Genomic DNA, 24893 nt, shown 5'->3' with positions numbered 1-24893 from the left:
CAGCATTCTATTCGCTCTCTTACGGCCGCTGCGCACTGTGCCGACAGCTTCATTGTCTTGTCCACTATTACCCCAAGTCCCGTTCTTGGGTACTCTCAGTCAATAACATCCCTCCCATCGTATAGCTGTACCTCGGGTTTTTGCTTCCCACATGCAATACTTTACATTTCTCTACATGGAACTTCATCTGCCATCTTGTCGCCCATTCCCCTAGCTTGTTCAGGTCCCTTTGTAATTCTTTGCAGTCCTCTTTAGTCCGAACAGCACTAAATAGTTTGGTGTCGTCTGCAAATTTTATTATTTCGCACTTCGTCCCTGTTTCTATATCATTTATAAATATATTGAATAGCAGCGGTCCGAGCACCGACCATGCAGAACACCACTCGTGACCCTCCTTCAGTCAGAGTAGTGGCCTTTCACTCCTACCCTCTGCTTCCTCCCCGCCAACCAATTTCTGATCCATTTGTGTACGTCTCCTTCCACCCCATGGTTTTTCAGTTTCCAAAGTAGACGTACATGGGGTACCTTGTCAAATACAATATTATTACAGTCATTAAAAAAAACTCCCTCTCACAATCAACTGGGTTTGAAAACGAAAAACTGCCAATCAGGTCCATACAAAAGGACAAATATGATTCTGAAAGACCAGCTCTGTAGATTGGATGTATGGACTGAGCCTTATGATGGAATGAGAAGACATTATGAATATGAAAGATGTATGATTGAAGGGAAAGAAGTTAAGGTCCCCTTGCAATAGAAAGTTGCATTGAAATGATTAACTACATGTGTTTCCACATTTGTGATATATATCTTAGAAACATAATGGCAGATAAAGCCCAAATGGCCCATATAGTCTGCCTATCCATAGTAACCATTATATCTCTGAGATCCCACGTGCCTGTCCCAGGCCCTCTTGGATTCAGACACAGTCTTGATTTGCCCATGCCGATGGTGCTACATAGGACAGTCTTTTCACCCTTTAAAAACATGCCTCTTTGAACATTGGTATAATATTAATCATAAGAAAGTGATGGATGTGCTGTCAACATTGTGTCCATGAGTAACATACTTTTCAGGATTTGAAATGTACACTATTAGATTTCTTGTTACCCTCTCATGGGGATATTAGAACACTTCATCAGATTGAACAATGATGTATTTTTACATTAAAAACTGTGTGGCCACAAGGGCTGAACCAAATAATTGAATTGTATGCTTTTTATTGATTTGTTGGATGGTTTTTAGTTTTGCGGGACCCAGAAGTGACGTGGTGAAACTGGAAGGGTTTTAACTGTTGTTTGGGTTCGGCGTCCTGCTGTTCCTGACTGCCATTGTGAATTTGTGCATGGTGATTTTTTTTTACATGTTTCTCCCTTGAAGCAGCCAACGGAGTTGGTCGAAACAAGGTCTCTTGTCAGGAGCTGTGCTTTGGGAGCTCTGGGACGGTGACTGAGCAGAAACTTTGCTGGTTTATAGAATATAAGTCCCAGTTCTATGTCCTTCTGTGTGCACTTGATTGACAGGTTTTTTTTTTCCCCAACAGTTTTTCATTTTCAAACCCAGTTGATTGTGAGAGGAAGTTTTTAAAAATACCTGTCATAGTGTTGAAAGCAGCTTAAGTTGAAAAACGAAATTGTTCTGCTACGTTAATTTGATGCTTTTTTTCCCCTCGGTATTTAGTGATGGGATTTTGAATGAGAAGCCTTTCAGTGAACATGATACAACAGCTTTATTTTTTATATATTGTATTAGCATACAATTTGCTGTTATCCTTTGTTGTTTTTTTGTATGATACAATAGTAGGCCATACAAAACTTACACTGACATATAGCTTCCTGATGCTGCAGGGAGCATCAATTTTGAATCGCTAGTGGTTGAGCAATCAGTGGTCAATAGGTAACATTGCTAAGGAAACTTTGTTAAGGTTAACTGTGACTTGAACTGTCAAGAAAAGGAATTTGAGTGTGCATTGGGGAATGTAAAGAACCAGAGATAAATTTGAGTTGTGTTGACTTTGAAGGTGGGATTCTTATTACATTAATATTAACAAGCAAGAACAATTAAATTTATATGGAGAACGATTATCCAAACTATTCTTATGGATACAATAAAATAACTGTTCTAGATTTTTGAATAAAAATTTCACCATGGAAGATTTTGGAAGAAATTTCAGTTCAGTGGAGGAAGAAGGCTCATACTGGAAGGAATTGGCTATGAAATACAAACGGTGGTAAGTTCAGGAAAGTTTCTTTATAGCTAAACTTGGGCATTTTTGTGCTGCTGCTTTGCACTTTTAAACAAGATGTACTACAGGACCTTTTAATAGTGAACAGAATGTTGTGATTTGTAACTTTGGAATTGGGCAGAAAAAAAGATGGATATTTTAGATTTCAAGAAAAGCTGAGGTTTATGTTTTATATACTGTATGAAGCGACAGTTTTAAAATATTTTATATAAATTAAGTTAGGCAGTTCTTTAAACTCCATCAGTCATGCAAAGTAAGATTAGGCACATCAGTAGGTGACATCATTCAATGGCCCCCTAAGCTATGAGAGGATCACAAGACATTTGATAAGAACATAAGAAAAGCCCTCGCCGGATCAGACCAAGGTCCATCCAGTCCGGTGATCCGCACACGCGGCGGCCCCATTAGGTACTCCCGAATGGAGACCCAGATATACCGTAGCCCTCAATATGATTTGCAAGAAGGTGTGCATCCAACTTGCGCTTAAATCCCAGAACAGTAATCTCTGTCACAACATCCTCCGGGAGAGCATTCCAAATTCCCACCACGCGCTGTGTGAAAAAGTACTTCCTGATGACTGGTGTTTTCAGCTCAATTCTGAATACTGGAGCAGAATGCTAAGAAAATCAATGAAACCCTATCCCCAGGATGATGTGTATTTTAGTGCAATTTATACTGAAAATATTAGAATCTAAACTCCTAACAGAACCCCCACACCCACACACACATTGAATAAATAACATAATATATTCTACTTGACACACAATATATTTTGACTATTCAACAATGTAATATAGTGTGAAAAGTTTGTGGACCCTGAGGAAGTTCTGACGAGCAGAAGCAATGTATGGTGATGGGTTAAAAGATTCATGAATACTGTTTTCCTCGGAAATGGTGACGACCATATTCTACAAATGGTGCATACATTAGGCACCCTAATTGCAGCCGCCTAGCGACATCTAAGTTTGGAATCTGCCCCTAATTTTTATTTTTAAATTGGCTTATTCGTCATGGTAATTGACCATGCTGGTTTTTAGCCAATCAAAAAAAATAATTAGACCTGTCCTGGGGGACCCCCAGCCAGTCGGGTTTTCAAGATAGTCTTAATAAATATGCACAGGGCAGATTTGCATGCCTGTCTTCTCTACTATATGCAGATCTGCCTCATTCATATTCATGAAGGATATCTTGATAACCCGACTGGCTGGAGGTCCCCCAGGATAGGTTTAAGAACCACTGAATTAAGCAATTTAAGAGTTCGGCGCCAAACTCTTAGGATGTCTAGTGACGCTTAAGTGAAGGTGCCCTCATGCCTAAAGACACTTAATGACACCTATTTTAAAAAGTAGGCATGGTTATGGGCAGAGAATAGGCATGGTTGACTTGGGCGTCCAACATAAATTCTGTCAAATTAGGCAAGTGAAAAGCTGCCCTAATAGAACGGCGCCTATTTTTAGTATGCCTAGTGACACCTACCTCTGCTTAGGTGTTACTAGGTATTGTTTATTGGGGGGGGGGTTGGGTTATTGACAACTGCGCCATTTTATAGAATCTAGCCCTTAAGTCACTTAACTTTAAAAACTGTCTTTTTCTACTTTACACAAGTTTTGGGATCCTTTACTAAGCTGCTGCAAAAATTATCCTTAGCTTGCCCTCATGTGGGTCTTTCCCACATGCTTAAGGTAATTTTTACCACAGTTGTAAAATGGCTGGGTTTTTTTATTGGCTGTGCATGGCCATTAAAATATACATGAGTGCTTAAGGGCTCATGTGATAACATCACCCTCCCCCCCGACATGCCCCTTTCAGTTTAAAAAAAAAAAAAATATATATATATATATTTTTTTTATTAGCACATACTAATTTGGTAGTTATTGCAGTTAAATGTGAATAAGACAGAGGTGATGCTTGTGGGGAATGATAAGAAGAGAGACTTGGAGTGTGTTAATGTGTTGGAGGTGTCATTACCTGTTAAAAAGGAGATTTATTTGTGTATTTATATGCCACTTATAGCCTAAGTGATTTACATTCAGGTACTCGAGATGTTGGTGATGGGTGTTTGGTTGGACTTAGCATTGACAATGAGACATCAAATACTGAAAACTATCCCATACGCTGTGCAGTGCTAATAGAAACAGAAACACTGCCATAGCAGCTCAGATGAATGCAGTAGGAGGGGAACAAAACCAAAAAGCTGATAATAGGGATAAATGGTGAAGTAAAAAAATTTTTTAAACAATTAGGATGTCTTTGGATGATAGAAAGTAAATCCCAGTGAAGAAATTTAGGAAAAAAAAAAGTAAAGCTTTAATAAGGCAGACCAAATGAGAATTTGAAAAGAAGCATGCCAAAGAGGCAAAACTGACTGAAAGCTTTCCCCTCCCCCTCCCGTAGACAACCATGGATCCATCTATCCATCAAGGTTGTGATGTCACCGCATAATGGTACCAGTGAGGAACAGTTACTAGAGTTTAGCATTAACAATGCTTTGTTGTGCTTGGGCAGGCATTCCTACTCTACTGTCATCGACTGTTGAAGCCAATTCTCGTTTTCTTCCACAGAAAAAAGCAATCGAGTTTGAGTTTTTCTCTGGTCCCACAAATACTTATAAACGAGAGAATTTTAAAAATTAGTTCAGAGGTCTTCTATGTCTTTCACTGCTGAATTCACATTGCCAGATAAAATGCTAGGTTTTAAGATGTGCCCGACTTGTGAAATATTCATGATAGATGTCTGATTATATGGGACAGGACCACCGGTTTCAAGACTGTGCACACTCTCCTTGTCACCAAAAGTCCATTAGTTATTCTGAGTTTACCAACAGTTCAAAAAAGTCTCATAATAAATATTTATATTTAAAGCCAGACAAGGACCAAAATGCAAAATACTGTAAGACTTCAGGTAGCAATGACAAAATGTAAAATAATACAATTCCCTTGGCCCAGAGTTTGACTGATGGTGCCATTGACTCTGGGCCAGAAGTGGTATGTGGGGAATGCCCAGTTCTCAAATTTATACTATAGTGCTGAGGAGTTAGAACTTGGTGCTGAAGTCTCAGGCTTCCCTGTTGAAGTGGTGCTGGCAACACTCTGAAAATGAGAGAAATTCCTTTTAAGGGACAAAGTCCTAGTGTGCATTATACTGCTTTTGAAAAAGAGAGAGAACATAAACATGGTATGCCAGAGTCTTCTCCCCCATCGCTCTTTAGTACAGTAGTTCAAGGGGGCAGTCATCTAGATCAGTGTTCTTCAACCTTTTGACATCTGTGGACCGGTGGAAATAAAATAATTATTTTGTGGACTGCACCGGTCTGCGGACCGGCAGTTGAAGAACACTGGGCTCAGTCGTGCCCATCTCCACCCAATCTCCGCCCCAGACCCCACTCCCATAATAGTACTAATTATAACACCATTTTTTCCATTCATTTTTCATATATACACACACACAATATAATCGTATTAACAACACATAATGGTTAACCACAAAATTAAAATACACAAAGCACACTGTATGCTTTTCAACATTCATTCCTACCAGAAAACAGATAACCCCCATGCAAATGCAGGACCAAAACCTAAAAGTACTAATATTTACAAACAAACCCTAAGATGCAAGACTCTGCAAGAAGAACAACCCCAGAGGAAAAGAAACAAATGCATTTCTTCCTGAACAGACAGCAGATGTAAATCAATCACTAAATAAAAAAATAAAAGCATTCCCCCTACCGTTGATGTCTGTCTCCCTCCATGCTGTACCTTGCCTTCTGGCCTGCCCCCCGGTGTTATCTTTGGGCCGGTCCACGGTGCAATCAACGCGGCATCTTCAGGCTGGCTCCCTGAGTGCTGCATTGCACAAAGCTGTGGGCAGTGGCTCCTCGCGCGCATCCCGCGCCTCATCTGGAAGCCTTCCCTCTGACGTTGCAATATCAAACAGAAGGCTTCCGGTTCAGGCGCAGGATGTACATAGGAGCCTTTTCCCACAGCTTTGTGCACTGCAGCACTCAGGGAGCCAGCCTGAAGATGCCGCATTGATTGCACCATGGACTGGCTGAAGAACACTGTCTTCTCCTAATGGGCATGCTGGCCCTGTGGACTGGCAGAAAATTTCTGCGGACCGGCACCGGTCCATGGACTGGCAGTTGAAGAACACTGATCTAGATCATTATTGCAACTGCACCCATTCTTTACAGAATTGTGGTAAGTCTTTGTGAATACCAATATAGAGGTTTCCCCTGCAAAAGTGTAAAAGAGATTATTCCCTTGCATTCTTTCCCAGTTTCTCCTTCTTCATGCTCGGTATCTTGGTAATCAAATTGTTCTTCAGGCTTTCCTTTGGATCCATCTACTTCATTGTCAAGTACTGATTCTCAACCGGAGCAAACAGCCTATCTGAAATTCTAGTTCAATAGGAACTTCACTCTTGAATCACTGGGTTTATGCACCTTCACTTGCCTCATTTGCATTTTTCTGCTCCACCTCCCTTCTCCCTGGGCTGTCCTGTATTCCTCAGTTATTCTCTCTACATGCAAGGTGGTAGGAGCCTGTCTGTTCTCATGTTTCTTTCTTTTTTCGGGTTTTTAACCAGTCGAGAGGCTTTTTGGTGCTGCAGAAGTTCTCATCTCTGGCTATGGGAGAACACTGATTTTTGGATCAGAACTCTAGGCAAGAGACTACTTGCATTGCAGGGCACCCACTTGGTCAGCCTGCACTAATAGTTCAGAAGCTTGGGGACTGGTCCCTTGAGTTCTGTCTGCATTGGGCTTGATCGCAGGCTGATCAGCTCTGTAGCATTTCCAGGATCTGGACTGACTGTGTTTCTCCCCTGACACATGTGCGAGTTTTGGTAGGGGGTTGAGGTCAGAAGAAGCAAGCAGTCAATTTTTTCATCTTGCCTGAGGCAGAGGTTCTCCCCTTCAGCTGGCTGCAGCATCGTCCTAGGCAGCTTCTGGCACAGTGAGTACAGTGCTGATGACCTATAAAACAAAATAGGGGCGGGGTTGTCTCCAGAAGTGGGATTTTTTTTTTCTTTTGGTTCTTGAGCAAGGGTCAGGGTCTTACACTCCTAAAATCACTTATCTTTTACAACCCCATTGTAGCTCCCATCGGCTGTTTTTAGTGCCAAAATCACTTCCACTACGGCCATCTTGGATTTCCTGATTTATTTTTTTTTAAAGCCTCTATTTGTCTCAAAGTACCTCAGTTTTGCTCAAAATCAGATTAGATGGACTCAGGCCAGGATACTCTGGTTTCATGCCAGATTTGCGATGGACGGATGGTCAAGGACTGTCTGTGTTTCACATGCAGTGCAACACAACACATGGGGGAAGGGGCGGAGCCAAAGGGCTTAGCCTCCCCTAGTCCTTCTGGTGGTTTGGGGTCCTAGATTGTCCGAGTCTCCAATCAGAAATCTTGGTCAGAACTGGGAAATGCCGATAGTGCAGCCGTGGTAAAGCACAGTACCCTACTACTAGAAAACCCCAGGAGGAGACACAGGGGTGCCCGCAGGGGAGTTCAAGGCATCCTGGTCTGTGGTTTGGGTTTTGCTCCAGAATTTATTAGCATGATGTTTGAAGCATACTTGAATTACTGCAGCTGCATTAACCCCCTTGAGAGTCTTGGCAGTTGTAGTGACGGGGTTTTCGCTTGCTCAGAGTGCATGTGCCCTGCAGAAAAACCATGCTGAAGTGATGGGGCCCAGTCTGATGAAGACTGGGGGGAGGAGAATTTGTTTTCTTTGCAATTACTCTCCCAATTGGGGTACTCCATTAGCAGATGATACAGATTTACTTTTAAAGATACCAGAGGCCGACCAATTAGTGGCCCTGGATTTGGGAAATGACCCAACAGTGCGCAGGCTTTTTAAGCCCTCAGCGCTCTTAGAGGTAATCACTGAATCTCTTTCAGAATTAAAGATAGAGCAGCTCTAGTCTTCTGTGGCTCAGTGCTCGCTTATGAGCAGCACTAAAGCTCAGACTATGTGCTTTTTTTTCCCTCACACCTGGACATCACTAGGATGCTCCAGAGGATCCCCTCTGGGTAGCAGATGCTATGATTAAGCTGTATCCCATAGACACTAATTTCGCCTAAGGTGGATTTCCTGGTGGCACAAATTAAGCGTACCTCCCTCCCCAGTGAAGGGGGAAGTCAAGTTAAAGGATACACAGGATTGCAGAATGGATTATGTCCATAAGAGACAATTTGAAGCTGCAGCATTGGAATTAAAGGCAGCAGCGTCCTACATCATGTGTGCGTGCCACTTAGTTACATCAGATCTCGGCATGGGAAAATGACTTAAGCAGGCGATTCCTGATGGAGGGAGTGGATTATGTGGCAGATGCACTGTATGATCTGTTCAGAGTACTCATTAAGGTCTCTGCATATGCTATCTCTGCCCATAGAATGCTGTGGATTAGACAAGGTATCCTTCTCCTTGGCACATCTTTCCAGTCCCTCTGCAGCCCCCAGTCCAGCTCTCTGCAACTTTTCAGTCCAGCCCGGAAGCCACCAGTTCTCTCTCACAGTATTCTCCTCTTCCTCCTTCTCATTATTCTTCTTCTCCTCTCCTTTTTTTAATGTCCAGGAAATACATTGTGTTATAGGATTTGTCTCCATAGCCATTAATGGTAAGTCTTGTCATTGGCTGTTAACAGGCTAACATGGAAGTAGTGAAGCTTGACAGTTCATGATTGATCCAGCTTGATGAGAATTAAGTCATGGGAATTGGTCCTATGAGGCAAAGGCCAGGTCAGTTTAAGCATACACAACCCATTCTCTGATAGGCCCATTAAAGGGGAGTCTCAGTAGACCTGCCCGCTGACCAACTTCATGTTTGTGCCGGATTGTCCCAGATCATCATGACCTAAATGGCCTTCCTCCACAGTTCTTCTGCCCCATGATTTCATCTAGAATAAACAATCCAGCTCCATGTTGCAATGTTTGTTTGTTTTTTCAGTATACCAGCTTAGATCAATGATTCTGACAGCTTAATTCTCTTTAAAAAATACAATTCAGGCCTGGTCTGAACAGCTATGTAGCAAAGCCCAAGATTAACCTAACTTTTCTATAGCCTATAGGCCCAAAACTACCTCAAGTTTAACCTTAAAAGAATGAGTGAGGTGATGGTGCCAGTTAATGTATTACTTTTTAGAAGTTTGCTGCAATAAGTTAATTCCCAGGGGTTTGTGCTTCAGTGCAGAGGATGTGCAGGAGGAGCTGCGGGAGTTCCAGGAAGGAAGCCGGGAATATGAGGCAGAGCTGGAGGCCCAGTTGCAACAGACAGAAAACAGAAATCGGGACCTTCTAGTAGAAAACAATCGTCTTTGCATGGAGCTTGAATCTATTAAGGTAATTTTAAAGCCTCATTGAGAACCTAGCTTTAATCCTTAAAGGATTTTATTATGAAAGGAACCCTGATTTTGAAGTCTGGAAGTACTTTTATTCTTCTCGAACACTCTTTCTCCCCTTACCCTGTTCCTTCTTTCCTCATGAAGAGTGTATAAAGAAAACAGAATATTAAGATACATGGAAAACTTTACAATATGTCAATAATTTAACACCTATTCCAATTCAAAAATCTACAAACCAAACTATATGGCTGAACTCCAAGATTCAAATTGGCGGGTTTAAGATTGTCTGGAAGTATTGGATAAAAGCAGGTACACACACGTTAGATGATGTTATATCTAATGGTAAACTGCTTGATTTTTCACAGTTGCAACATAAATTTGGCCTTGATAAATCACAAAGTTATAGGTGGTTGCAACTGAAGCAGGCTATTCAGGCGGGGTTTCCTGAATGGAAAAATCTTAATAATCAATTTAGTTTAGAATTCTTATGCTTTCAGGCAAACTTCCTGGGGCACCAGGCCGCACAGTGGTACAAATTATTACCTGGATATATGAATAAAAAAACAAAAACTGGACTTAGAGATATTTGGAGCATTGAGATTAAGCATCAAATTACTGCGTCTCAATGGCCACGAATTTGGTCTTGGAGGATGAAATGTACAATGTCTGTATCTATGAGGCAAATGTGGTTTTTCCTGTTGCCTAGAGCATTCTGGACCCCTGTTTGTTTACAAAAATAAGATTGCTCTAAGTCTAATAGATGTTGGCATTGTCATCTCAATGCGGGGACTTTAGATCATCTATTGTTTTATTGTCCATTTATTTTGGCTTTTTGGAAGTCGATTTGGGGCCAAATAAATTGCTAGAGAATCATGTGGCATTATCGTATGACACAGATTTATTTGGCATGTCTTTGAGAGCCAAGAGCCAAATATCTTCCAATAATAATAAACTTTTACTGATTCTGACAGGAGTTGCCATTCAACAGATAACGTATAATTGGAAAAATTGGAACAGATTGAATTATAGTTTTTGGTGGAGATCAGTGTGTCATATATATAAAATGGAAAGAACATTAGCTGTTCAAAAAGGATATTTTAATAAATTTAAGGATGTGTGGAGGCCATTAATAAATTATTGTAATGAATAGATATCATTTTTCCCTGATTAACATAAATGAAAGAATGGGGGGGGGGGGGTTGGATTTCATTATTTGTTATGAAGGGAAGGAATAATTTATTATATTATATGTATTATTTGATATTAGTATGGTAGGAGGGAAGGGGGATAAATTTTATTTAATGGAAAAGTTTGTGGAATTTCAAGTGATGTATTAAGTTAAATTGTTGTTACTTTCTGTGCACTTGATGTAAAACATAAAATGAATTAAAAAAAAAAAAAGATTATCATATTTCTTTTGGCCCACCATCAATAAAGGATTTCTGTTGCCATATTGATGGATTGCTTCATTTTTATGGGTTTTTAAAAATATTTTATTTGTTCTTTTAGGTTATAACAAAGCAAGAATAATCATGCTATATTTCTTTGGTACAACGCAAAATGTATAAAACAGGTGTAATATCCCTTCTCAAATCTCCCCTCTAACCCCCCATTTTTTTACCATCAGATAGAATTATTCACAACACACTTGGGATGCCATTAATGAATCTCACCTTATTTTTATACTCTTTTACTCCATTTAACATAGGGTGTCCAAACCTTCAAAAAGTTATGCAGCCTATATGTCTCATGGCTTTCAATCGAGACATATGGCAACATAGTCTAGTTTAGAGACCACCTGCTGGTGTGTGGATAATATTGGCTGCTTCCAATTCACAGCTAGAACCATTCGGGCAGCTGTTATTATAAGCTCTGGAAAGCGTTGCCAAGGATGTGGTAAGAACGGATAGTGTAGCTGGTTTTAAGAAAGGTTTGGACAAGTTCCTGGAGGAAAAGTCCATAGGCTGTTATTGAGAAAGGCATGGAGGAAGCCACTGTTTGCCCTGTATTGGTAGCATGGAATATTTCTACATCTTGGGTTTTGGCCAGGTACTAGTGACCAGGATTGGCCACCTTGAGAACGGGCTACTGGGCTTGATGAACCATGGGTCTGACCCAGTAAGGCTATTCTTATGTTCTTATTTCTCTGGAACACCCCCTGGTTTCATGTTTAAAAGTCCATATCTCTTGTCCTTAACCACTGAAAGCCCACATACATCTGTAAGTAGAGTAAAAAGCATATTCCAGTAGGGTGTACACCAGGGCACCTATCCTACCAAATTCTCAACCCAGAACCACACACGAAAAAGGTCATCAACTTGATATAGCAGCCTATTCATTTCCAAATCAAAACACAAAAACATTCACATCTCAAACGGGTCCTGGTACCCTACCCTCTGGTCAGACCATTTCAAATATTCATTCACTATCAATTGGGCTCAAAATAACAACAAACCCATCCCAAAGAAATCACACATCAAGATCAGACCGAAAATCGAACCTATCGCATTCTGGAACACAGTCGACCCCGAAATCGACCCCAACAACCCCAAAGAATTCATAAACAGTTGGCGGACCCTCAGTGAATCTACACTAAACGAACTAGCTCCAATAAAAAACAAAATAGACAGACCATCTAACAAATGGTTTGACGACGAACTTTTACACCTAAAAAGGAAATGCAGACAATTAGAAAGGACGTGGAAAAAACAGAAACATAATCACACCAAAGATGAATGGAAAATCCAAATCAAACAATACAACACCAAACTGAAGGAAAAACGAAAAAACTACTACTCCAAACTCATCGGCACCGAAAAACCAGACACAAGAAAACTTTTTGACATCGTAAGGGGCGTGGCTTGGACGCGAACGATGACGGTTGGATGAAGAAAGAGCTCCTGTATAAACAAGCTTAATTTCAAAAAAAAACTACAAAAAAACGTTCTTAAAAAGTATATAAATTGGAGTTTACCTCTTTGATTAGGTGGGAGAGTCAATTGAAGGGGAAAATCGGAAAAAAAAAAGCGCCGTTTTCATTGTTTTCTGAAAAACGAGGTGTGGAGGGCTGAATCCGTCTCAACGGCAAAGACAGCAAATCGGGTCTCCCAAGCAGAGACGACAAGATCAGATCCCCGCTGACAGAGCCGGTAAGATCGGGTCCCCGCTGGCAAAAGCTGCAAGTGTTTTTTCTCACCAGCTATAGGGAAAAAGGCAGGTGTCGCTATTTTAATTAACAAAAAATGCTCTGCTTCATTTAAACTAAAAGCTTCAGATATTCATGGAAGATGGATAATGGTGGAAATGAATATGGGAAATACTACCATGACGTTAATCAATATATACGCCCCTAATTCGAACCAAAATGAATTCTTTAAAACTCTTCAACAACTGATCATACCACTGGCTACTTCAAATCTTATAGTAGCAGGGGACTTCAATGCTGTAATGGATCCTTTATTAGATAAAAACCCAGGTAGAGTTATGAAATCTATGGGACTAGATAATTTGATTCAATCTTGTGATTTAATAGATATATGGAGAATACTTCATTTTGATGGTCGGGAATTTTCTTTCTGTTCTCATGTTCACAATTCTTTTTCAAGAATCGATTATATCTTTACTTCAAAACATCTTGCACATCAAGTGACACAAGCAGCCATTGATCCAATTATTCTATCTGACCATGGTGGAGTATGGATCAAAATTAAAACTACAAATCAAAATAATAATAGACCAATTTGGAAAATGGATAGTACAATGTTGGTTGACAAAAATTTTTGTGAAAATCTTCTAACAAAAATGAAAGAATTTTTTCAAATAAATGATAATGATGATATTAATAGAGAAACTTTATGGGATGCCTTTAAGGCAACAATTAGAGGACAAATAATTTCCTATTCGGCTTTTCTAAAAAAACAAATTAAAAAACAATTTTTAATATTAGAAAAAGAGATTAAAAATTTAGAATCAAAACTTATAGAAAAATGGGAATATTCTATTCAACAAGAATTATTAAAATTAAAAGGTAAATATAATGAAATCTCATCTAAGATGATTAGGAAAGATTTATTTTCTCAACAAACATTGTACTATGGTAATTCAAACAAATCAGGAAGAATATTGGCAAACTATCTTAAAGCGAAAAAAAGAAAAACAAAAGTAATAGCAATAAAAGATGAAAATGGAAATACATATACACAAATTGAACCTATTTTAAAACAATTCTTAAAATTCTATAAATCTCTTTATTCTTCCGAAAATTATCTAAATAAAGAAAAAGATGGTTTTGAATTTTTAAAAATGTTAGAGGGTCCAAAAATTCCTGAACATATAAAACGAAGTTTGGAAGAACCAATATCACTAAAAGAATTAGGAACAGCTTTGGAGTCCCTTAGAGTTGGATCCGCTCCAGGTGATGATGGATATACAGTGGAATTTTATAAAACATTTCAAAACTTTTTATTACCCTATTTATTAAATCTTTATCAATATCAACTCAATAAAGGTTGTATTAAAGGCACTATAGCAGAATCTTTGACTATTGTTTTGCCAAAGTCCAATAAAGATCCCACTTTGGTATCAAACTATAGACCAATATCTTTAATAAATGTAGATGGAAAATTATTAGCAAAAACACTTGCGCTAAGATTAGCTAAAGCTCTCCCCCATATAATAGGTATGCATCAAACAGGATTCGTTGCTCAAAGACATTCATCTCACAATACCAGATTAACATTCCATATGTTATATTTAACAAAGAAAATTAACGAACCTACTTTTGCAATTTCATTAGATGCAGAAAAGGCCTTTGATAGAGTAGAATGGCCTTTTATGTATCAAGCAATGGAATGGTTTGGTATAGGTCCTGGATTTATACAAATGATACAAACAATGTATAGCTCCCCTTCTGCTAGACTATATATTAATAATACGTTTTCAGAAAAATTTGATCTACAGAGAGGAGTTAGACAAGGATGTCCCTTATCCCCTTTGCTGTTTGATATTGTTTTAGAACCCTTAATATTAGCTATCCAACAAGCTAAGGAGATACAGGGTATACCTCATTCAGATAAAGAATATAAAATATCTGCTTACGCAGATGATTTATTATTATATCTGAAGAATCCAGAATCCACCATTCCACATCTACTTGAATTGATTGAGAAATTTGGAAAATTTTCAGGATATAAAATTAATTGGAATAAATCAGAAATTCTTCCACTAAATATACATTGTACAAAAGGTTTATTTGATACATTCCCTTTTGTTTGGAAGGAAGAATATATCAAATACCTTGGAATTTTGATAACAAAAACAGTAGATGAAACAATGAAAATTAATGAAAAATGCTTATTACAAAAAGTAATAGAAATGTGTGAGCAATGGAATCCTTTGCATTTATCTTGGTGGGGAAGAGTACAAACTGTAAAAATGATGATTTTACCAGTTGTATGTTACCAAATGGGGATGATACCAGTTTTCTTTCAAGATTCGTTTTATACAAAAATAAATAGGACTTTGACAAAATTTATATGGCTTAATAAAAAACCAAGAATAGCTCTAGCGTCATTACAAAAACCAATTAAGGAGGGAGGGGTAAATTTTCCCAATTTCTATAGGTATCATCAAGCCTATATCTTACGTCATGGTATGTATTGGATCCTCCCAGAACCCACAGATAATATTCCAGACTGGTTTTGGCTAGAATGGAGGCTTATGTTTCCATTACGTCTTAATCATGTAATTAGTATCAAGATGCCAAGGTTATACAAAGATCATAAAATATTTATGGATACCTGGAAAACTCTAAAATACATAAGTAATCTTACTCAAATTCCAATTAGTAAATCAACCAACCAAACTATATGGCTAAACCCCAAGATCAAAATTGGCGGTTTTAAAGTCATCTGGAAACATTGGATGATAGCAGGCATCCGCACTCTGGATGATGTAATTAAAAATGATAAATTGCTGGAGTTTTCACAATTGCAACAAAAATTTGGTCTCAATAAAACACAATATTTTAAATGGTTGCAATTGAAGCAATCTATTCAGAAAGGGTTCCCTGAATGGAAAGATCTCGCTAAATATCATAGTTTGGAATTCTTATGTTTCCAGATGGACTCAATAGGTCACAAAGCCGCACAGTGGTATAAATTAATATCTGGATATATAAATAAAAAACCAAAAAATGGTCTTAGAGACATTTGGAGCATTGAGATAAAACACCAAATTAGTGCATCTCAATGGCCACGACTTTGGTCTTGGAGGCTAAAATGTACGGTGTCAGCATCTATGAGACAAACTTGGTTTTTTCTTCTTCATAGAGCTTTTTGGACCCCTACTCGTTTACAAAAAATAGATAGTTCAAGATCTAATAGATGCTGGCACTGTCATATTGAAATTGGGACATTAGATCATCTTTTATTCTTTTGTCCATTTATCCTATCATTCTGGAAATCAATTTGGCCCCAAATTAACAGAATGTTAGAAAATCCAGTAGCCTTGACATATGATACTATATTATTTGGAACAACTATGAGAGCAAAAAGCCAAATTTCATCCAGTAATAACAAACTTTTATTTATTTTAACTGGAATTGCAATACAACAAATTACATTCAATTGGAAACAACATGATAGATTGAACTATATGTTCTGGTGGAATTCGGTATGCCACATATACAAAATGGAACTTGCTATTGCAACACACAAAGGATACATGAATAAATTTAAAAAAATATGGGGACCATTAACCGATTTTTGTAATGAAGGATAATTTTTCCTATAAATAACACTGGAAACATCTAAAGACCGTTAACATGATTTCTCTAATGAATTTTTCCCATGATAAGATAATTGTAAAGAGGGAAATGGGGTGGGTTTTTCAATTTTGATTATTACATACTAAATTAATATTTTAAAAATATACAATAAAATTGATTTATGTATTATTGTTTGGGAAGGAGGGTGGGACAGGGGATTATTATATTAATGTTATACTTGATATTAATATATGAGTTAGTCAAGTGTGTATTTAAGTTTCTATTGAGTTTATTTGTAACACTTGTTGTAACACAAAAAAAATGAATAAAGATTTAAAAAACAAAAAGACATCGTAAGAAACCTCACTGATACCAAACCATTTCTCGCCACCCAAGGAAACCAAACTCCCACAGCCACTCAATTAGTGGATTATTTCAAACACAAAATCATCACAACCAGATCCACATTCAACAATTCAAGAACCAACATAGAAGAAATACGAATCAATCCCACAAAAGATGAAGCAATCCCAGCAGACAGGATCTGGACAAACTTCCCAAAGATACAATGGTCAGACTTGGACAGGCTTTACAAAAAATACAGCAAATCCTCATGTGACTTGAACAATTGTCCCTCATACTTACTAGCTACAGCTTCCACCAAATTTAAAGCTAGCCTCACACTATGGCTTCAAACTACACTAAGTGAAGGTCATTTCCCACCGGAATTAGGAGAAATCATAATTACACCTATCCTGAAAGATCCCAAAGGTCCTATAGACAATCCTGCAAACTATAGACCAATCGCTTCAATCCCATTATACATCAAACTAACAGAAGGTCTTGTCGCACAACACCTTTCCAACTACCTTGAAGACCATCACATACTACATCCATCACAATCTGGATTCAGATCTAACCATAGCACAGAAACTCTACTGGTATCACTATTAGACACTGTCAGACAACACCTCAGCAAAGGAAACAAGCTGCTTCTCATTCAACTCGATCTTTCTGCGGCATTTGACCTAGTTGACCATCACACACTACTCCAGATATTAGACGCAATAGGAATCTCAGGTAATGTTCACAACTGGTTCCAAAGCTTCCTAAAAACTCGAACATACAGAGTCAAGTCAAAAGAGCACATATCCGATCCATGGTCAAACCCATGTGGAGTACCACAAGGATCACCATTATCACCCATATTATTCAACCTCTTCATAGCATCCCTCGGCATAACCCTAGACGCCCTAAACACAGTATCATTCAGCTACGCGGATGATATAACTATCCTCCTCCCCTTTAACATTCAAGACCCCTTATCCACAAACCACTTGAAAATAATAATGGAAACGGTAGAAAAATGGATGTCAAGTCATAAACTAAAACTGAACTCGGAAAAAACTAAATTCCTACTACTAGAGAAGGAAAAAAACAGAACTAGTTTCACAGAACTAGAATTAAATACAATCAAGTACCCAATGCAAAGCACACTCAAGATCCTGGGAATACAACTAGACAAACTGCACAATGCAGACTCAAATCCACAAAATCATCCAAAGAGCATTCTTCACAATGCGTAACCTAAGAAAAATAAGAAAATTCTTCAACAAAGATCAATACAAGTTATTAGTACAATCCTTAGTACTAAGTATTGTAGATTACTGCAACAGCCTCTACCTATCATGCCCAAACTACATGATAAAACAACTACAGTCTGTTCAGAACACGGCCCTCAGACTCATCTACTCCCTTGGCAAATATGACCACATCACCAATGCATACCTAGACTCACACTGGTTACCAATAAAAGCAAGATCCCAGTTCAAATTCTACTGTCTACTATACAAAGTAACACACGGAACAGCACCCAGCTACCTAAACAACAGACTACACCGTAACTTCTCACACAGATTAAAGAGAACTCAGAGCCTATTCATTTACCTCCCTCTCAATGGAACAAGACGAAAGAAAATATACGACAGCCTTTTAGCGACACAGGCAGCAAAGATTGATGCCACCATCTCCAATCTACTGATCAATTCAACAGACATTAAAGTATTCCGAAAATAAATCAAAACTCATCTCTTCAAAAAACACTTCCCATCATCATAACCTCACAACAGTACTAGAAAATACTCTCATGACCACCACCATCACCACCATAGCAATACTTCAGAATCCTGACTTTACTATTTCTATTCATCACAACAACCTATCACTATCTACTATTTGCTTTCAATTTCCTCTGGAAATGCCCAGACTAACAATTGTAACTTGACACTTTCCTGATTCTATGTACTGCAACGCTACTGGAAATGTCCAGTCTTCTAATTTGTAATCCGCATAGAACCGCAAGGCACAAGCGGAATAGAAATCACTAATGCAATGTAATGTAATGTAAGGCAGGACCACCATATGTGAATAAAAAGTACCCTGCTCCCCACATGTTCTCCAACAGCACGTTTTTGTAAAATCTCTTTCCTCTGCAGGATAAGTTGGAAATACAGCACTCTGAAGGTTACATACAGATATCAACACTAGAAGATGAACTTGCACAGACAAAGGCAATCAAGGATCGTCTGCAAAAGTATATTCGAGAACTGGAGCAAGCGAATGATGACTTAGAACGAGCAAAGAGGTGTGCAGTGGTTGATTTTAGTACAACAGTGTGAGCTGGTAGTTCTAACTGGTAGATGATTTTTCTTTTCCCTTAATGCATCATTTCTTTAAACCTCAGAGCAACTATAATGTCTTTGGAAGACTTTGAGCAACGTTTGAACCAGGCTATTGAAAGAAATGCCTTCCTGGAGAGTGAACTTGATGACAAAGAGAACCTCTTGGAATCAGTGCAGCGATTGAAAGATGAAGCTCGAGGTGGTATTCAATTATATCAGTGTTTCGTGCTGCTAACTGCTGTTTCTTTAGCACTCTCCAGACCAGTAGAGGTTAATCTTTACGAATGGGGTATATATCCAATCATGACCAGCAGGTGGAGACTGAAAACAAAACTGTGGGTCAGTATATAATATACTCCCTTCTCTATTTACACCAGTCTTCTTTCAGTCTTCCAGCAGGTGTTGAGTGATCTGTACCCATCTCCCTTGGTAGGGCTGTTGGAATTTGTTTAGGGGGTTTCTAGTCCCTGTTTTTGGCCGGACAGAGCTTGGGCGGGCCCTGTTTGGGGGTCTGTCCGACCTCGGGGGTGTCAAACCCGGCGGGTCTCGAGCAGGGTCCCTCCCCCCACTTCCTCCACCTCCCCACATTTTTTTTAGAGGAGCCTCAGCAGTAAGCCTTGCCCCCTAAATCAAGCAAGGCATATTGCTTCGAGAGCCTGTGGAGTCTGTTTTGTAAAAAAAAAAAATCATGAGGTAGTGCCGGTCTGCAGGGTTGCTTCCCTGTCAGTTTACTGTTTTTTACTGTATTTTTTCATCTAACCGGCACTTTGTTTCTAGCTAGGTCACGTATGGAGCAATTGTGCCCTTCTCCGGGGGAGTGGGACACAATTTGGTCCAGCTGCGAGGCACTCGCGGCCGGCCTGAACTCGGCAGTTTGGGCCTGTGAGGTGGTAGAGCTCCGTCAGCAGCGGCTGCAGGTGCCCAGAGCTCCCCGACGATGGTGCCTCGCGAGTTGGCTTTGAGCAGTGGGGAAGCCCGGTCTTCCCCAACCGCCCACGGAGGGATTCCCCGAAGGAATCCCTCTCAGCTGATTTTTTTTTTTGACAGCTGATGCCAACTTGCCTGTTTTAGCGGCTGGGACTGTTCAGGCTTCTCAGCCGCTACAGGCCATGGAGGGAGCATTTTTGGCAGGAACTTAGCCATTTTCTCTGTCTGGCCCCTCCATTTTGTCTGCAACCTCAGGTGACCTTCCCCCTGTATTGCAAACACAGGGGCAGGTTTCAGCAGGGACCCCTGCTGGGGCAGGGAGTTCCTGGGGACCCCCAGGGGTTTTTTGCCCCCAATTTAATTTCTTTCTTTGTGCAGACAATTGGGGGTCCCACGTGCACCTGGGGGATTTCGGGGGTGGTTTCCCTCCGCGCCCCCTGAGGCTTTGCCTCCCTCTTTTCATTTGGCGTCCCCTCTTCCTCCTCTCTCATCCAAGCGCCCGCGGGGGGCTTGGATTGCAAATTGGTGGTCGGAGGAGCGTGTTGGCATGATTGAGGACCTGGACGCTTTGGCGGGCTTCCAGGATCCTCTAGAGGGGATGTCCGCTGGCAGTGGGGCGGCGGGTTTCCCGTCTTCCAGAGCAGATGCGTCCGTGGTGCGCTTTTTATTCAGAGGGATGAGCTTTTCGACCTGATATAGCAGTTCTCCTTGGTGCTGCATTTTTGAAGTTGCGCCACCGGAGACCCCGCGTATAGGGGCCCCTCTGCTTCAGGGGGTCTGTCCTGTTTCCCGCTCTTTTCCTGTGCGTCAGGATTTTTGGGATTTTGTCCTGGCGCAGTGGACTATGGGCGCCATTTCGGTTGGTGCGCACCTTGGCTCATGGGTATCCCATCCCGGAGGGGGATAGGGCTACCTTAATTTCGCCAATGGGTCACGCGGTGTCTCGGCACTTACTAAGCGGCATACCGTGCCTGTTATGGACGGTTCTGCTCTTAGGGTCTTTGAGGAGCGTACGTTAGAGAAACTTCTTAAGTATAATTTTAATGTCTCTGCCTTGGGGGTCCAGGCGGCTATTTGTGTGGGGCTGGTGGCTCGCACCGTGTTTTGGTGGTCTGAGCGTGTCCTGGATCGTGAGTCTGATGACTGGTCCTTAGTGGATCAGGAGGTTGTGAAGATTGAGATGACTGCCTCGTCCTCTCGGTTGTTCTTTGTGACTTGGTGCGGCTAAGTCTGGGACTTTTGGTGGCCGCACGCTGTACCTTGTGGCTTCGCGCTTGGTCGGCGGTTGCCGCGTCCAGAACTGAACTTCCCAAAATTTCCCTTTCGGGGGTTGTTTTTGTTTGAAGAGGACTTAGATACGGTGGTTCAGACTCTGACGGACTCTAAGGTGCCCCGTCTGCCTGAGGACCATGCCCGCCCGTTGTCTCGTGTTGGAATTGCCCGGGGGCGTCTGCAGGAATTTCGCAAGTTTCGCCTGGGGCATGGGACTGCTTCTTTCCAGGATTCCGGTTTTTCCCCGGGGTCGGTTGGCTTAGCGCATGCAGTCCTTTCAGGGGGCCCGTCGGGGGGCTGGGAGTTCCCCCCCGGTTCCCCTGCTGCCCGTCCTGCGCGATGGCTCTTTGCCGGCGCCCCCTTTGCTTCCCGTGGGTGCCCGGCTTCGCAACTTGTTTTCCAAGTGGGCCGAGATCATGTCCGATCGGTGGGACCTGGTGGTGGTGCGGGACGGTTATGTTCTTGAATTTTGCCCGCTCTGACGGATCATATTTAGCCTCTCCATGTCAGGTGGCATGGGAGACGCTAGCCTTTCGCCAGACCCTTTAGCGCTTGCTAGATCTCAAAGCAGTTGTCCAGGGTCCCCTTAGGAGTGCGGCACCGGCTGGTACGCCATTTCCTTTGTGGGGCCCTAAAAGGAAGGGGACCTTTCGGCCCATCCTTGGTTTAAACCGAGGTCAACAGGGCTCTCAGAATTCCCTTTTATTCGCATGGACACTCTGCAGTATGTCATTCTGGCGGTTCAACCGGGGGAGTTCCTGACTTCTCTCGCTCTGCCTGTTTCCATTCAGGCCTCTCATCAGCTCTTTCTTTGCTTTGCAATGTTGGGTCTGCACTTTCAGTTCTGTGTGCTTCCCTTGGGCCTGGCCACGACTCCCCGGATGTTCACCAAGTTGACGGTGGTCGTCACGGTGGCATTGCAGTCGGAGGGCATTCTGGTGCACCCCTACTGGGATGGCTGGTTGATTCGGGCGAAGTCGTTGCAGGAGAGCGCCCGAGTTACGGCTCGGGTGGTTGAGTTTCTCTGGTCACTGGGCTGGGTGGTCAACCTTTCCAAGAGTCGGTTGGTCCCAGCTCAGCATCTGGAGTACCTTGGGGTTCTGTTCGACACCTCCTTGGGGAAGGTCTTCCTTCCAGAGGCCCGGGTAAGGAAATTGCAATCTCAGATTCGCCTTCTTTTGGCGTCCCGGTGTCCTCAGGTGCAGGATTTCCTCCAAGTTTTGGGGTCGATGGCAGCATTCCTGGATGTTGTGAGGTGGGCGCGGGCCCACATGTGCCTCTTCAGTATGCTCTGCTCCGTAGATGGTCACCCCAGAGGCACAGTTTGGAGGTCCCTGTCCCTCTGCGAGGCTTGGCGCGCTGCAGTCTTCATTGGTGGCTCTAGACCTCTCATTTGGTCCAGAGGGTGAGTCTGGATCTATCGCAGTGGACGGTGCTTCTCACGGATGCCAGTCTCCTCGGTTGGGGGGGCTCAGTGTCTAGGTCACTCAGCTCAGGGCACCTGGTCCATGGAGGAGGCGTCCTGGTCGATCAACGTGTTGGAGACCAGAGCCGTCCGTCTGGCGCTGTTAGCCTTCCGCTCCCTCTTGATGGGCAAGTCGGTCAGAGTCCTGTCTCACAATGCCACAGTGGTGGCTTCTGTCAATCGTTGGGGCACAAAGAGCGCTCAGATGGCGGAGGAGGCGGCTTGGCTCATGCTTTGGGCGGAGTCACGCCTTCTGGACCTCTCGGCCTCTCACATAGCCGGGGTGGAGAATGTTCAGGCGAACTTCCTCAGTCACATCTTAGATCCCAGAGAGTGGTGTCTCAGCCCCGTGGCTTTTCAGTTGATAGTGCAGGCTTGGGGTCAGTCCCTGATGGACCTGATGGCCACTAGTGGCAATGCCGAGGTGTTCCACTTCTTCAGTCGTCGCAGGGATGGACTGGCCGAGGGTCTGGATGCTCTGGTTCAACCATGGCCAACAGAGGGGCTGTTGTGCATGTTCCCTCCGTGGCCATTAGTGGGCAGAGTTCTTCTCCGCATTGTTCGCCATCCGGGTCTGGTGGTTCTGGTGACTCCGGATTGGCCTCGACATCCGTGATACGCGGATCTGGTGACACTCTGGTGGCGGATCCTCTGCCTCCCTTGGACAACCTTCTAACGCAGGGTCCCATTCCCATGTTCGACCCGTCTCCCTTCTGTCTTACGGCTTGGCTTTGGAAAGGGGTCGCCTTGGTAAGAAGGGGTATTCAGATAGGGTGATCTCTACACTCTTGGGGTCCTGGAGGCTTTCTACCTCTCAGGCTTCTGTGTGGGTTTGGCACTTCTTTGAGGGGTGGTGCCAGGTGCGGGGAGTGGTCTCTCTTCGCGCTTCTCTGCCTAACATCCTAGAGTTCTTGCAAGATGGCCTGGATAGAGGCCTGGCTTCGGCTTCTCTCCAGGTTCAGCTTGTGGCCTTGTCAGCCTTTCGGGGTTTTTTGACAGGTCAGCATTTGACAGCCATTCCTGATGTGATTCGCTTTTTGCGGGCGGCCAAGGTGCTCAGGCCTCCCGTGCGGCCCTCTGTTTCCTCTTGGAATCTCAGTCTGGTTCTCTCTATTCTGATGCACCCGCCCTTCGAACCGTTGGGTGGCTGCTCTTTGAAGGACTTTACTCTGAAGGCGGTCTTTTTGGTGGAACTTTCTTCCGCTAGGCGTGTTTCTGAGCTACAGGTTTTCTCTTGTAGGGCTCCCTTCTTGGAGTTTTCTAGGGAGCAGGTTGTCTTGAGGCCTGTTCCTTCTTTTTCTGCCGAAAGTAGTTTCTCCTTTTCATATCAATCAATCTGTGGTCCTCCCGGTCTTGGGTAGTTGGGAAGACTCTTCTGAGCAAAGATAGCTGTGCAAGTTGGATGTTGGTTGGGTCCTTCGCTCTTATGTGCAGCAGACCCAGGAGATCAGGAAATAAGATCATCTCTTTGTCCTTCTGACTGGTCCTCTTAGGGGGGCTGGCGCTTCTAAGGCTACTATTGCACGTTAGATCAAGGAGACTATTGCTTCCGCTTCTCTTCTGGGGTAGAAGCCCGTTCCGGAGTTTCTCAAAGCTCATTCTACTCGGGGTCAAGTGGCTTCTTGGGCTGAGTCGTCGCTTGTGCCTCCAGTGGACATTTGTAAGGCTGCGGTTTGGTCTTCCTTGAATTCCTTTGTCAGACTCTTTCAGGTAGATGTTCTGGCGCGTCAGGACGCGGTGTTCGGTGTGCGTGTTCTGGTGTCAGCCCTTCGGGGGTCCCGCCCGTTTGAGGGACTGCTTTGGTACGTCCCATTCGTAAAGAATAACCTCTACTGGTCTGGAGAGTGCTAAAGAAGGAGAAATTAGGTTCTTACCTCCTAATTTACTTTCTTTTAGCTTCTCCAGACCAGTAGAGGTCCCCACCCTGTCTGTTATTGGTGTGTTGGTTCTGTTGCACGGGCAGTTTTGTTTTTTTGCTGCGGGTTCTAGTATTTTTCTAGGGCCGGGGAGAATTAAAGAACAGCGGCTGTGGCTCGGCTGGCTTAGCTGGCGAGCTGTGCGGACATTTTTCCTTCTGGTATTTTTCCTCTGCATTTTCCAACAGCATTTGGGTATGTTAGTTGTTACTCCTGTTCGGAGTATTGTTTATTTCTGTTTCCAGTTCTTAGTTCTGCTTGGCTATTCGGCAGACT

General features: G+C 42.2%; 1 protein-coding gene across 9 annotated transcripts in view; it reads left to right on the top strand.

Moving 5' to 3' along the window:
* Positions 1-24893, top strand: part of NDE1 (nudE neurodevelopment protein 1) — a 52244-nt gene that overhangs the window by 2695 nt on the left and 24656 nt on the right. For all 9 annotated transcript variants that reach the window (XM_033962872.1, XM_033962870.1, XM_033962868.1 and 6 more), the window contains exons 2-5: positions 2126-2230; positions 9435-9588; positions 18852-19000; positions 19100-19236. In XM_033962872.1, the coding sequence (XP_033818763.1) occupies positions 2148-2230; positions 9435-9588; positions 18852-19000; positions 19100-19236 (523 nt within the window). In that variant the 5' untranslated portion in view covers positions 2126-2147. The remainder of the gene's footprint in view (positions 1-2125; positions 2231-9434; positions 9589-18851; positions 19001-19099; positions 19237-24893) is intronic.

Source organism: Geotrypetes seraphini, chromosome 11, assembly GCF_902459505.1.
Source record: "Geotrypetes seraphini chromosome 11, aGeoSer1.1, whole genome shotgun sequence".
Taxonomy (NCBI): Eukaryota; Metazoa; Chordata; class Amphibia; order Gymnophiona; family Dermophiidae; genus Geotrypetes; species Geotrypetes seraphini.
Note: the sequence above shows the minus strand (reverse complement) of the source record. Positions and strands in the feature narration are given on the sequence as shown.